The sequence below is a fragment of the Dendropsophus ebraccatus genome, chromosome 4 (assembly GCF_027789765.1).
Source record: "Dendropsophus ebraccatus isolate aDenEbr1 chromosome 4, aDenEbr1.pat, whole genome shotgun sequence".
In the NCBI taxonomy this organism is placed as follows: Eukaryota; Metazoa; Chordata; class Amphibia; order Anura; family Hylidae; genus Dendropsophus; species Dendropsophus ebraccatus.
Genome location: NC_091457.1, coordinates 99317717 through 99333200, shown reverse-complemented (window position 1 = coordinate 99333200; position 15484 = coordinate 99317717). Strand labels below are relative to the sequence as shown.

The window sequence follows — 15484 nt, the reverse complement described above, 5'->3', positions numbered from 1 at the left end:
AAGCGTGATTAACACAGTGTCCAAACCACTCTTAAAAGTGTTCCAAATCAATTACACAGCAATTACAAGTCAATTAGTTTTATACAGTGCATAAATCAGTACAATGATATACCGTGATATTGTGACCATCATAGTGTACATCACATCTCATTACAGAGTGTATCTTCATCATAATCAAGTGTATCTCATAATGTAAGGCAAGTTTCATGTGCATTTCCAATCCACAGTCATAACACCCTAAAGTGTAAATCTAATAGTGTAATTACAAACATATAAATAAATGATCTTACCCACATGTTCCTGTAAACATGGCGTGTCCGTGTGCAGCAAACGCTGTAATGCGAACGTCACTGCGTCCGCGTCATACTACTACGTCATCACGCTATGTCGTGTGGGACCGGCGCATGCGCAGTGACGTTCAAATAACCTGGGCGCCATTTTGGAAGAGGGAAAAAGGCTATGAACCTTCCTAGTAGGCTGAACAAATGTACATAGTAGGTGTAACGATAGCGATAGATATCACAAGATCTAATGTAGACAGAAAAACTGTCTACCAAATAGTTGGTGTAAACAGCTGGCAAAATAACTGGCTATGCAGCCCAACAAGGTGAAGAAACATAATAGGTAGACTAGCACCTCTCATGGCAGGATTTGAGAACTACGTCCCATATAGAAAGAAATTGGGAACTGCGTCCCTAGTATCATCAATGACCACACAAGCTAAGAGACGGCAACTGTCAACCTCACGTCCACCGGAGGTCCTCACACAAATGTGCGAGTAAACCACCTTCAGTCGCAGCATCATTAAAGGGAAACTCTGCATACAGCCGGTTTCACCTTCATCTGATGACGTGACAGTGTCGTCTCCAACAGATTATGCTGTGTAGACATAGTGGCAAATTGTTGACTTCTGCCGATCTGGTGCCATGTGTTAAATAGCTCTTACCATGGAAAAAGATAATAAACTATATAAACTAATATGGACTATATCACATGTGTTCAGCCTACAATGAAATATCAAAGCAAAAAAAATGCTCCATCCAGCTATTTTATTGGTGGCTCAAAAAAGTATAAATATAAAGCACGGTGCCCAGGACAAATGTACAGAAAAATTAGAAAGTAACTTAGACATCCAACAGTGCAGACATGTCAAATTCAGGATCATGTGGTCGATATTCTTCAACGTATGATGATCATATTCATACAGTTTCTACAAAGTAGAACAAAAAGAAGAAAGGTGAGTATTTCACAAATATGTACATATATACAAGTCAATGCATGACACTGTGTAGGTTACCCATTCTGGTACCGTCTGGAAAAAAGGAACTGTGGTGATGCATGTCATCCCTGGGCCTGTTTACACGGATGGGTCCAGAGCGGGGGAAGAGTTGTCCTACAACCTGTAGTCCAGGTTCAACCCAGTAGGTGCCAGACTCCCTAGCGTGTATATCCATTTTAATTCCCTTTTCTTGAGAATAGCTTCCCTGTCACCACCTCGTCTACTCCGTGAGATTCTATCAATGATGGCAAATTTCAGATCACTAAGCTGGTGTTTAGCTTCCATAAAGTGTCTAGAGACTGGCAGATCCATACGACCCGTGCGGATGGTCGACCGATGTTTGTTAATTCTGACCTTACACTGCATGGTCGTCTCCCCTACATATAGCAACCCACACGGACAAGTCAACACATATATTACATGATCAGTCAGACAGGTCAGATGTTCATGTATCCTATATTCTTTGTGTGTTAATGGATGTTTAAAAGTAGAACCCTTCATCATGTATGGGCAATTAGCACACCCCAGACATGGAAAACATCCACCTCTAGGTTTCCCAATGTGCGTCTGTGTATACTCATGACATGGACCTACATCAGTTCTAACCAATTTGTCCTTCAAGTTTGATGGACGTCTATATGCCATCCTGGGATTGTTGACAAATTCGGGGATATGTGGGAAGGCCCTACCTAAAACCTGCCATTCTTTTCTCACAATTTTGGCTAGTTTATTGCTAGTGTCTGAATAGGTGGTTACCATGGTCACTCGAGGGTCACTGCTGGTATGCCTGTTCTGTTGTGGGGTTAATGCCTTTTGTCTCTGCTGGGTGATAAGTGTCTGTGGGTACTTCCTGGCTGAAAACTTCCTGCACATCTCATCCAGCCTATCAGGCAGTCGTCTCTGATCCTGCACAATCCGCACTACCCTCAACAACTGACTGTGGGGTAATGAGCGTATCATGGGTTTAGGGTGGTGACTGGTGTACAACAGAAGATTGTTCCTATCTGTAGGTTTTACGTACAGATCAGTACATAGTCTGTGCTGCTCTTTGTATACCCATGTGTCTAGGAATTGGATACCCTCCCTGGACTTGACCACAGTGAACTTAATATTAGTGTCTACCCTGTTCAGGTATGTGTGAAAATCATCAAGGGCCGTTTCAGAGTCACGCCAGATCAGGAAAACATCGTCTATGTATCTCCACCACCTCAGGACCGACCCGAAGTGGTGGGACACATAGACGTGTTTACTCTCAAAGTCCGCCATATACATGTTGGCATATGTCGGAGCGACATTACTGCCCATTGCGGTGCCACGCCGCTGGGCATAGAATTTATCCTGGAAGAGGAAATAATTCTCAGTGAGTATGATCCTAAGGAGATCCATGAGGAAAGTCACAGCATGTGGGGAGATATCAGAGTAATCAAGGGCCTCCCTAACAACCGCCATCCCCTTCTCATGATCAATAGACGTATAAAGGGAAGATACATCAAAGGAGACCAAAATATCCGTATCCGTAACCTCAATGTCCTTGAGTTTGTCAATGAAGTCCTGTGTGTCCCTAACATAGGATCGAGTACATGTGGCAAAACCCCTCAACAGCTTATCCAAATAGATGGCTGCCGGACCAAAGATGGATCCCCTCCCCGATACAATTGGGCGCCCCGGAGGTTTCATCAGGCGCTTATGGATCTTAGGTAGACAATAAAGAATCGGAGTGATCGGATGTTCAACTCTCAAAAAATCCTTAAGTTTCTCATCTATGACATTGAGTATATATGCTTCCTCAACCACATCATCCAGTAGCTTTTTAATTCTAAATTTTGGATCACCACTTAATGGGACATATACCTCCTCATCAGCCAGCTGTCCAAAGATCTCTTCCAAATAGTCCTTTGTGTCCATCACCACCAAGGCTCCGCCTTTGTCAGCTGGCTTGATGGTGATGGACTTGTTATTGTGTAATTCCCTAAGGGCCATTCTTTCACTATTGGAGAGGTTGTTGAATTTATCACCACCATGAGATTTTTTCAACGCCTCCACCTGTTTCCCCACGTTCAGGGCAAATGTGTCAATAACGGGATTCTGTACAGGGGGAGTAAAACTACTCTTAATACGTAACCCTGTCTCACCCAGACATAACTCACTCTTATCGGGGACCCTCATAGTGTTGGAGACCCTAGTTGTATCCTTCTCAGAGAACCACACTTTCAATTTAAGCAAGCGATATAATTCATGCAAATCTAGGTCCAGCTGGAACCAATCTACGTCAGTATGTGGACAAAATGATAACCCTTTGTTCAATAAAGAAAGTTCAACATCTGTGAGATTATGGGAGGAAATATTTACCACGAGTTGGGTTGTGGTTGACTCCGAGTTGGGATTGGCTCCCTCTGTGAATCTTTCCTCCGTGGCTTGGGGGGGTCTTTCTTGTTGGCCTGAGTCATTGGACGTTCTTTCTTTGGTAAGTTGCCAGGGTGCTCCTTTGAAGCGGCGTCTGTGCTTCCTCCCGCCCCTTCGGGGGCGTCCTGTCCGTCTAAAAAAACATTAGATGCATCATCATTATCGTCATTCATGTTAGAGTTATTTGATCTCCTTTTCCTCTTTTGTGGGCCCTTATTGGACCCTCCATATCTCTGTCCACTACTGTTGTCTTTTTGCCACATATATATCTTTCCAGATTTGTAATCCTCCAGATCTCTATTCCATTTCTGTCTTTTCACCTTCTCCAATTTATCTCTAAATACATTTAAAGTCTGATCTGCACAGTTCTTATAGTGTTGTAAGTCCTCTGAAGACAAGACCCCACTTAAATCCGAATCCATTAGTTCCAATTGTGTTTTGGACGCCTCAATCTCATCCTGTAGAAAATCTAGATTCAATAGCATAATTTCTCTTGCATACTGATTAGAAATGCGTGCAAAGCGGTTACAATACTCGGTGTTATTCGGGAATAAATTAGGTGTCAACTGCGATCTCATCCCTCTTGGTATCCTTCCTGCTTTATAATATTCAAGGATGGTTGCCAAATGTAACTCCAATGAGATAGTCCTCTTAGACATGCTCTCCCACCTTCTCTTGACTCCATCAATATCAACAGCGCTCAAAAAAGCAGCATCACAGCATAGTCTACCCAGAATCCTTTCAACATCCTGACTAGAATGGGCAAATACTTCAGATGTGGTAGCCATGTTGGTATAAAGAATCACAAAATACAGTCTATCCGCAAAAAACAGTCCAAAAGAAATCCAAAAAAATCCAAGAAAATCACTAACTTCACCCAAAGGCAAAATAGATGAAAAAAATGGAAAAAATGGAAAATTGCCGTGCTCGCTCTTGGGTCAACTCAAATCCAATATATCAAATGAACAGCACAGGTAAGCAATAGAAAAAACGTAAGAAATGGAGTGCTCGTCTCACCGGATAGGACCCCTCCGTCCGGACACAAATCCAAAAAAGACAACTGAAGACAGCACCTCTCAGTGAAAAAATGTGATGTCTTTATTCACATCCTACTTGCGCGACGTTTCGGCTGGTTCTCAGCCTTTCTCAAGCGTGATTAACACAGTGTCCAAACCACTCTTAAAAGTGTTCCAAATCAATTACACAGCAATTACAAGTCAATTAGTTTTATACAGTGCATAAATCAGTACAATGATATACCGTGATATTGTGACCATCATAGTGTACATCACATCTCATTACAGAGTGTATCTTCATCATAATCAAGTGTATCTCATAATGTAAGGCAAGTTTCATGTGCATTTCCAATCCACAGTCATAACACCCTAAAGTGTAAATCTAATAGTGTAATTACAAACATATAAATAAATGATCTTACCCACATGTTCCTGTAAACATGGCGTGTCCGTGTGCAGCAAACGCTGTAATGCGAACGTCACTGCGTCCGCGTCATACTACTACGTCATCACGCTATGTCGTGTGGGACCGGCGCATGCGCAGTGACGTTCAAATAACCTGGGCGCCATTTTGGAAGAGTCTGACCTGTCTGACTGATCATGTAATATATGTGTTGACTTGTCCGTGTGGGTTGCTATATGTAGGGGAGACGACCATGCAGTGTAAGGTCAGAATTAACAAACATCGGTCGACCATCCGCACGGGTCGTATGGATCTGCCAGTCTCTAGACACTTTATGGAAGCTAAACACCAGCTTAGTGATCTGAAATTTGCCATCATTGATAGAATCTCACGGAGTAGACGAGGTGGTGACAGGGAAGCTATTCTCAAGAAAAGGGAATTAAAATGGATATACACGCTAGGGAGTCTGGCACCTACTGGGTTGAACCTGGACTACAGGTTGTAGGTCAACTCTTCCCCCGCTCTGGACCCATCCGTGTAAACAGGCCCAGGGATGACATGCATCACCACAGTTCCTTTTTTCCAGACGGTACCAGAATGGGTAACCTACACAGTGTCATGCATTGACTTGTATATATGTACATATTTGTGAAATACTCACCTTTCTTCTTTTTGTTCTACTTTGTAGAAACTGTATGAATATGATCATCATACGTTGAAGAATATCGACCACATGATCCTGAATTTGACATGTCTGCACTGTTGGATGTCTAAGTTACTTTCTAATTTTTCTGTACATTTGTCCTGGGCACCGTGCTTTATATTTATACTTTTTTGAGCCACCAATAAAATAGCTGGATGGAGCATTTTTTTTGCTTTGATATTTCATTGTAGGCTGAACACATGTGATATAGTCCATATTAGTTTATATAGTTTATTATCTTTTTCCATGGTAAGAGCTATTTAACACATGGCACCAGATCGGCAGAAGTCAACAATTTGCCACTATGTCTACACAGCATAATCTGTTGGAGACGACACTGTCACGTCATCAGATGAAGGTGAAACCGGCTGTATGCAGAGTTTCCCTTTAATGATGCTGCGACTGAAGGTGGTTTACTCGCACATTTGTGTGAGGACCTCCGGTGGACGTGAGGTTGACAGTTGCCGTCTCTTAGCTTGTGTGGTCATTGATGATACTAGGGACGCAGTTCCCAATTTCTTTCTATATGGGACGTAGTTCTCAAATCCTGCCATGAGAGGTGCTAGTCTACCTATTATGTTTCTTCACCTTGTTGGGCTGCATAGCCAGTTATTTTGCCAGCTGTTTACACCAACTATTTGGTAGACAGTTTTTCTGTCTACATTAGATCTTGTGATATCTATCGCTATCGTTACACCTACTATGTACATTTGTTCAGCCTACTAGGAAGGTTCATAGCCTTTTTCCCTCTTCCAAAATGGCGCCCAGGTTATTTGAACGTCACTGCGCATGCGCCGGTCCCACACGACATAGCGTGATGACGTAGTAGTATGACGCGGACGCAGTGACGTTCGCATTACAGCGTTTGCTGCACACGGACACGCCATGTTTACAGGAACATGTGGGTAAGATCATTTATTTATATGTTTGTAATTACACTATTAGATTTACACTTTAGGGTGTTATGACTGTGGATTGGAAATGCACATGAAACTTGCCTTACATTATGAGATACACTTGATTATGATGAAGATACACTCTGTAATGAGATGTGATGTACACTATGATGGTCACAATATCACGGTATATCATTGTACTGATTTATGCACTGTATAAAACTAATTGACTTGTAATTGCTGTGTAATTGATTTGGAACACTTTTAAGAGTGGTTTGGACACTGTGTTAATCACGCTTGAGAAAGGCTGAGAACCAGCCGAAACGTCGCGCAAGTAGGATGTGAATAAAGACATCACATTTTTTCACTGAGAGGTGCTGTCTTCAGTTGTCTTTTTTGGATTTGTGTCCGGACGGAGGGGTCCTATCCGGTGAGACGAGCACTCCATTTCTTACGTTTTTTCTATTGCTTACCTGTGCTGTTCATTTGATATATTGGATTTGAGCTGCTGATCACTGTCTCCTTCTGTCACTGTGTGGTCCCCAACACTAACCCCCCCACCCCCCTTCTCACCCGCGGCGCTCCCGCCCCCCCTCCCTAGTAAAGTACACTGTACGGCCGGATCCCCCCCCCCCCCCCGGTCCAATGCACAGTGCGGCCGCCCCTTGTTCTCAACCGGGGCACAGGCGCCCCCTTTCCCGGTGAAGTCCACTGCGTGGCCGGGTACCACCCCCCCCCCCCCCCCCGGTCCAGTGCATAGTGCGGCTGCCCCTCGTTCTCACCCGCGGTGCACCCCCCCCTTCCCGGTGAATTCCACTGTGCGGCCAAATACCCCCCTGGTCCAGTCCAGTGTGCGTCTGTATCCCCGTCCATCCCCCCCGCTCGCCCGTGGCCCAGTGCGGCCGGATCCTCCCTCACCCGAGGCGCTGGCATCTCTGCTATTCCGCTGCCTCAACTCTGCTACCTCAACTCTGCTATTTCGCTGCCTCAACTCTGCTATATCTTGTGGATATCAGCTCTGCTACATCAGGAACTTGGTGAGTAAGACCAGCTAGGTTTGGGAGCATTTCATTTTTTTAGCTCTTGGGGGGAATACCCCTTTAACAATCCAGCCCATTTGCTGGGCTGACACAGGTGGGGAATAGGAGACAATCTGCCTGGAGCATTCCTAATGATCAGGAGGGCAGGGAGGAGGGACAGAGAGGTTGTGCCAGCCTAATAAATACACAATCCAGGCCACGCCCATTGGGCACGGGGCTGCCAGTTTAGAAGTTGCTTTTTAGGACAATAACTGCATCACGGACCGCAGGACAAATCTGGGATTAAAAGCAGCTATCTGAAGGTACAAGCGGTTTGGGGGGGGGGGGGGGGTCAGATTGTGGGTACAGAGTCGCTGTAAAATGATTTTTTCAAAGGTTTTATCTCTTCATCGAAACACTGATAGTTATAAAAATCAAATTGTTGCTTCAAAATCAATAAACGATCAATTGGACGAATTATCACTTCGTGTAAATGGACCAGAAGTTTCTTCAATGGATTTTCTATAGGATTTGTCCAGGTGACTGGAATTTCTCAGTATATTTGTCCATTCATCCTTCCTTCAATCATAAGAAATATGCCAGTGTCGTATGCTGAAAAAAGTCCTGTCCCCGCTGTATGTACAGAGCCAGCATCCTAACAGCCGTAGCTATATTGGACCTGCACCAGCCCAGGTGCATAAATTCCACATAGATGAAAAAATGGTAATCGAACATGAAAGGATGTACCTATGATTAAAGTGAATGTACCATGTGGCCCGGGCTGAAGCACTGGAAGTGGGCTGACCTACCCCCAGTGGGAGAATTAGAATCAATAGAACTGTATCATAGAGGGGTGGGGGGTTCCACCCACTGGGGGTGGGTCAGTTAGCCTCCAGTGCTTCAGCCAAGGCCAGATGGTACATTCAATTTAAGGGTGGGTTCACACTGAGGAATTCTCGCGAATAAATTCCGTGGAATTCCGTCACCTGTACGCGCGCCTTTCCGCCGTCTCTATGGGCCGGCTGATTCCGCATTCCGCCGAAGAATTGACACGCGACCGTGCATGCATACAGGCGACGGAATTCCGCGAAATTTATCTGCGAGAATTTCTCAGTGTGAACCCACACATGTCAGGCTGAGGTGAAGATCCGTCTTATGGAAGTTTTTGTGCAATTATACTGTAGTTGTCTATAAAGCTTTGAACTACTGTTCATTGTGAATCACCATCCTTTTGTCTGAGTTGTATGCAGCAGATTAAAGAGGGAGAGTGAAAATAAAGTTTGGAAGTGGGTTATTGATGGTCTGGGGAGAAAAATCTTTGGAGGGTCAAACAAACCTACAGGATAGCCAATATAACTTGACTGACGTTAGGTACCAGGAGCCATTGTCAGATTCTCCTGGTGCAGGACAAAGCAAGCCTTACATAACCAGTGTGCAGGCAGTTCCCGGATGATCATTGATGCCATTGACCATTGACTGGCTGGCAGGCATCGTCAGGAATTCATACATACACACTACTTAGTCACATTAGAGGTTATCCAGGATTAGAAAAATAGCCATTTTCTAACAAAAACAGAACTGACCAGTAAATTGCAGCGATTGTTGTTACAGGAGGAGTCTCCCCCCCAATGGACAAGTAAAGATATATAATTTGATAATGTTGATATATAATTTGATCAAACCATATTGCCCCATGTACCACGTGCAGGTCCCCTGGTTCACATGATTCCCTACACTAACTCACCACTGTGTCAATCAGCGACTGCTAACCACGCAAAGCGAGCACAAACAGGAAAGGGAGGCCATAGAACGGCCCTGCAACCCCAATGTCACAGGACCAATCCCCAAGGGCCCCCCAAAGTTGTTTAGTGTAGGGACTCATGTGAACCAGGGGACCTGCACGTGGTACATGAGACAATATAGTTTGATCAAATTATATACCAACATACTCCCGCCAGCGTGCCACACGCAGGAAAAATAACTATAAAATCCTCACGAGATGGTATAGATGTCCAGCGTTGTTGCATACCATCTTCCCCTCTGTGTCAGATCTCTGCTGGCGTTGCTCCAATGCTACTGGAACTATGCTACACATATGGTGGAGCTGCACGAACATCCAACAGTTTTGGAAAAAAAATCTTTCAGTTGTACAACTCCCTTACGAACTCCAATGTTCCTACTCTAGCTCACATAGGCCTTCTCACCATGATACCAGGCTCTATTTCCTCAGTTAAGCGAGATATCCTTCGCCATTTCCTGACTGCCGCTCGATCCGTGCTACCCCGACACTGGAAATCACCCACCCCTCCGTCATTAGCGGAATGGGTCACGGAGGTTAATCATATTATGCATATGGAGGAACTAATGGCGGAAGATGCCAACCGAAACAAACAATTTTCACAAATATGGACCCTGTGGCTGTTGTTCCGTGACAGCCCCGAAATGGCGAATTGGCTCGCTTCTCCTTAAGCCTTTTAACTCTATCTCGCCTTTCTTTAATAAATCGTGACCTGAAGGGGTGTAATTCACCCCCACAACCCACCCTCCCCTCCCCCCTCCTTTCTACCTCCCTCCCCTCCCTTCCCTCTTTTCCCCTCCCTTTGTATCTGTATGTATGTAATTTTCCTTATTATGCTTTGACGTCGTTTTTATCTACCTAATTGTTATCTACTCTTACTTGTCCTTTTTCCTTCTTCTATAAACTAGCCTCTTTATACTATTGTCTTGGTACACAGTTTACTTTTCTCTATATCAGGTGTATTTTGCTTTTATTGTATACGGTATTATTGAAAAAGCATCATTCCTTTCTCTACAAGACCACTTGTGATCTCGCCTTTTTTGCCTAATACATCATTGCTGGCGAAAGTCAGTAGGGCGACGTCGGGAATGGTATTTTAAGATTTTGTATACCTTATCTTTCATGGCTCTACGTAGCCTACACAGTTGTACCTGCCTTTTGTACTCTTTTCTTTAAATAAAAACATTTAATGTAAAAAAAAAATTATATACCAACATCCTGGCGTTGGTTTTTAAATGTAGCCGAGGCATTAGTGTCAGCCATAGGTGTGAGGTGCAGCGCTTTATATCTCCTTGTCTGGACAAGTAAAGATAGCCTGCAGCCATCTTTTGCCGATCACAGTGTCACTACACGTGGTGATTGCATAAGGTATGTGTATAAATGTATGCCATGGACTTCCCTGGCATACACTTATTCCATGTGTCCTTAGGGAGCTAAAACAGTTCTTGTACCCATTCTCCATTTTGTTTTCCTGGCATATAAATGAGAGCAGCAGCTGGGGTGTAGGGTTGGTGTCAGAGATAGTTTATTCTTATGTGATTTCTCTGTCCACAGAGTTGACATCTCTAACTAATACCTCATCGCTGCGTCCAGCCAAGTGTTCTACCTTCCAGGGAATTCAGCACTGCACCTGTGATCCTGGATACATCATTCAAACCGGAGGCCTCTGTCAAGGTAGCCGCTCCTGGCACGATTTAGCCTTATATATAGCAGTTCAAACATAGTCATAAGGACAATTGCTGGAAGTTTGTTCCAAGCATCTACTACTAATCTACTTTACTGAAGTAATATTTTCTCATGTTACTTCTAATCTTCCCCCAACTAGCCTCTGACTGTGTCCACTTGTTGTCGAGTTCACTTCCCTCTTGAACCTTATTTAAACATATTATCACATTTAAATATTTTGATTAGAGGTGAGTGAATCTACAGTAGGAACAAAGCAAATCGCTTTGTTCCTATTTGTATTCTGCTCGTCAGGCTATGGGCCTTGAAGCCTGCGCCTCCTCAGGTGCTGGGAAAAGATAGATCCAGTCCTGGGAAACTGGGAGAAATTTTCCAGGACTGGATCCATCTTTTCCCAGCCCCGTGAGGGGCGGCAGGGAGGGGAGCAGTCTGATGAGCAGAATGCAGATAAGAACAAAGTGATTTACTTCATTCCTACTGCAGATTTGCTCATCTCTAGTCTCGATAATGTCCTCCTTTCTCTTCTTTCCTCCAGACTATACAGATTCAAATTATTAAAGGAATATTAAATCTGTTCATTGTACAGTTTTAGTAACTCTACTCGCTGCACTTACTGACAGTAGCTCCTGTGTAACTCATACAGCTAAAATCAGACTCCCCTCCACCAGGTTGTGCTGCCCTGCTCTGTGGTGAGTCTGTTCATAAGATGGCTGACATGGAGGAGCATGTGACCCTGCCCTGCCCTAGTGTCCACCACTGAGCCTGTATATGCCTATGGAGGACACTGGGGGCGGGGCTTGGTTGCATGCACCTCCATGTCAGCCATCTTATGGACAGAATTACCACAGAGCAGGGCAGCACAGCCTGGTGAAGGGGAGCCTGATTTTAGCTGTATGAGGTACACAGGAAGCTGCAGTCAGTATATACAGTGAGTACACTTACTTAACTTATACTACACACAAAACAATTTTACTATAAAGTGGTCAACGCCTTTAAGTCTTTCTTAATATGCTTTATGTCTCACACCCTCCACCATATATTTGTAGCCAGTCTTTGGACCTGTTCTATTTAATCAAAATCTTTCAGGTGAGGTCTTCAGAACTGGAGACAATATTCCAGATGTGGCCTCAGCAGAGCTCTATACAGTGGGATCACAATCTTCCTCTTCCTACTGGTCATATCTCTAGCTATAACAGCCCAGCATACGATTTGCTTTTCCTACCCCCTGGCTGCACTGGGTCGTGATTTTAAGGCTGCCAGAAATCATTACCCCTAAATCCTTCTCTTCTGAAGTCTTTGCCAACACAGAACTGTTAATATGATACGGGGATAGAGGATTCCTTCTCCCCAAGTGCACTATTTTACATCTGGAAACATTGAACTGCAGTTTCTATAGTTTTGACCACATATCAAGTAATACTAAATCATTTGCCATATTACTGACACCTCCAGGAATATCAACCCTGTTGCACACTTTTGTGTCACCAGCAAACAGACAAATCTTACCTACCAAACCTTCTCCTATGTCACTTACAAACATAATAATAAGAACAGGTCCCAGAACAGATCCTTGTGGCCACCATTTGTAACCAGTCTCTGCTCGGAATATACACCATTAACAACAACCCTCTGATATCTATCCTTCAGCCAACCACAAATCCACGGAACTATCCAGGGACTAAATCCAATTTTCTCTAACTTCTATATCAGCTCTCTATGGGAAACTGTATCAAAAGCTTTGCTGAAGTCCAGATATACGATATCCACGGCACCCCCTTCATCTAACACATTTGTGACATAATCAAAGAAATCAATGTGATTAGTCTGACATGATCGGCCCGCAGTAAGGCCGTGCTGGTTTGCATCCATCAAATTGTTGACTCTTAGGTTATCTATTATCTTCTTTTTTTTAGAAGAGTTTCCATAATTTTTATTTCTCCCCCCCCCCCAGACATTTTCTTAACAGATTTTCATTCCATTAGACTAAAATGGGAATCCACATTGTATAAGCCATTTTACATGGAATGGAGCTAATCAATGACATATGAAACTACAATTCCTCAGCAGAAATAGACACCTGCCTTGGATTTCTTCTGTGGGTTTGCTTACAAATGTGTGACAGATTTTCTTACTGTCTGTCCTCCGTAGATGTAGATGAATGTGAACTCTACCACGGAAAATCAAGGTCAAAGATCTGTGTGCATGAATGTGTGAACACACCTGGGTCATACCATTGTGAGTGTCCGCGGGGGTATCTCCTGGATTTGCAGCAGAACAGCTGTAAAGGTAAGATCATCTGATCACATGATGCATATCATTAAGGCTATGTTTCTACACAGTACTTTGGTCAGTATTTTGCAACCAAAATAGGTGTAGCCACCATGGATTGAAAGCGCAGAAAGGCTATGTTCACATACTGTTAAAATTGAGTGGATGGCTGTCATTTAATTGCAAATAACAGCCGTTATTTCTAAATAACGGCAATTAATTTCCATTAAATGATGGCCATTCACTCAATTTCAACAGTGTGTGAACATAGCCTTTCTGCGCTTTCAATCCACTCCTGGTTTTGATTGCAAAATACTGTGTGGGAACATAGCCTTGGCCTGTTTGTTGCTCCCAACACCATATTCCTCTCTTCTGCAGACATAGATGAATGTGTCTCCAATCATTCAGCCTGCTCAGGTGGAGAACAATGTGTTAATCTATATGGTGGCTTCACCTGTGTCCGGCCAGAGTGCCCCAAACCAAAGCTGAATGTGACATATGTCAAGATCTCCAACCAGTGAGTATGAGTACAGGAGACTAGCCTGTGAGATCACCCGTGTATAGGTGATGAGATCACACTGTTCAGGATTTACAGAATGGAGTGTTTAGTCATAAAGCAGTCATCACATCTGCTCAAACTATTCATCAATGTTCTGGGCCTTGTAAATACTACCACTCCATCCCTATAGCAAGCATGATGGGAATCGTAGTTTTGCAACAGTTGGGGGGCTGAAGGCTCCCCACCCCTGCCCTATCACTATATCATTGGTAAATGATGAGCTCTTCTATAATAAATGTTAGGGGGTGGGGGCAGGATGTCTGGTAGTTATGATTTGAGGTGGGGCAGATAGATAATACAGTCAGCAAGCAAGGATACTTCTAAACTGCTTCTCCCTCCTGTCTTCATGCAGCCAGTGTGAGCGTACACCGTGCCCCTTGGGAAGCAGCAGCTGCCTGGCTGCCCCTCATTCGATCTCCTTTCACTACATACCTCTACAGTCCCAGCTCTCGGTCCCCAGCGTCCTTTTCACCATGACTGCTCCTCGCTCCCAAGGAGAGAGTCAGCGCTTTACCCTGAAAAGAGGCAAAGGGCATCGTGGCCTGGAAGTACGACAAGCCGGTAGACACCGCGGAGAGCTGCTCCTTACCAAATCAGTGAGTGGCCCCACAGAGCTACAAGTGGATGTAGAGATGGCAGAGATGTCACCACAGGGACTGCTGGGAAGACACATATTCACTGTCACCCTGTTTGTGTCGCAGTACCCATTCTAGGTGCCTGTCACTCAGAGGGTTAAGGTACACAGCAAAGCTTCTGCAAGCAGGTTACTATAAGTTTATATATTCTGCACAGATCAGGATTATGGTTTGGTTAGTGTTATTGGGGGAGGGAAGGGTTGCTTTACACTGCTGCTTGTTTTTCATGCTAATATTATGGATCTGGTAAATAAACATGTTTTCACTGCTGTTGACATGGCAGGCACTTCATAAGGTATTTATAAAGGCTTTGGGCTCCTTTTTACCGAGGGAAAAGGAACAAGAAGAGTTAAGATTCTTAGGGGTAACATTGGTTGGGGAAAAAAAGGGGTGCTGCAATCACTCCAGGGTAACATGAGGACAGAATTGCAGCATGAGGAGGCATCTGACAAAGGGCAGTTTGTTGAGCATATGATGTCAGGTAAACAGAACCAGGGCAGCAGATTCCAGGAATAACATTCTCCATAAACCTGCGCCCACAGCCTGGTACAGGCTTCAGCCCCAGAGGAGAACACAGGGAAAGTGTCTGTCTGGTGCCCCCACTGCTACATACCAGCTGATTAGAGACCACCCCTGACAAAGGTTCAGTCTCCTGTACATGAAAGGGAACCTATCACATTGATAATACAGTCCAATATGCAGGCATCAGGTTATAGAGCAGGAGGAGCACAGCAGACAGATAGTAGTGGAAAATTCCCATTCAATGCTTGCATGCAGACCCCTGATTTTAGTAATGGACAGTACAGGAACAGACATCTCTCT

At 44.2% G+C, this 15484-nt stretch overlaps 1 protein-coding gene across 8 annotated transcripts in view; it reads left to right on the top strand.

Moving 5' to 3' along the window:
• Positions 1–15378, top strand: part of LOC138788477 (fibulin-7-like) — a 73943-nt gene extending 58565 nt beyond the window's left edge. For all 8 annotated transcript variants that reach the window (XM_069966363.1, XM_069966361.1, XM_069966357.1 and 5 more), the window contains 4 exons: positions 11072–11191; positions 13349–13486; positions 13847–13985; positions 14380–15378. In XM_069966363.1, the coding sequence (XP_069822464.1) occupies positions 11072–11191; positions 13349–13486; positions 13847–13985; positions 14380–14740 (758 nt within the window). In that variant the 3' untranslated portion in view covers positions 14741–15378. The remainder of the gene's footprint in view (positions 1–11071; positions 11192–13348; positions 13487–13846; positions 13986–14379) is intronic.
• Positions 15379–15484: the final 106 nt, after the last annotated feature.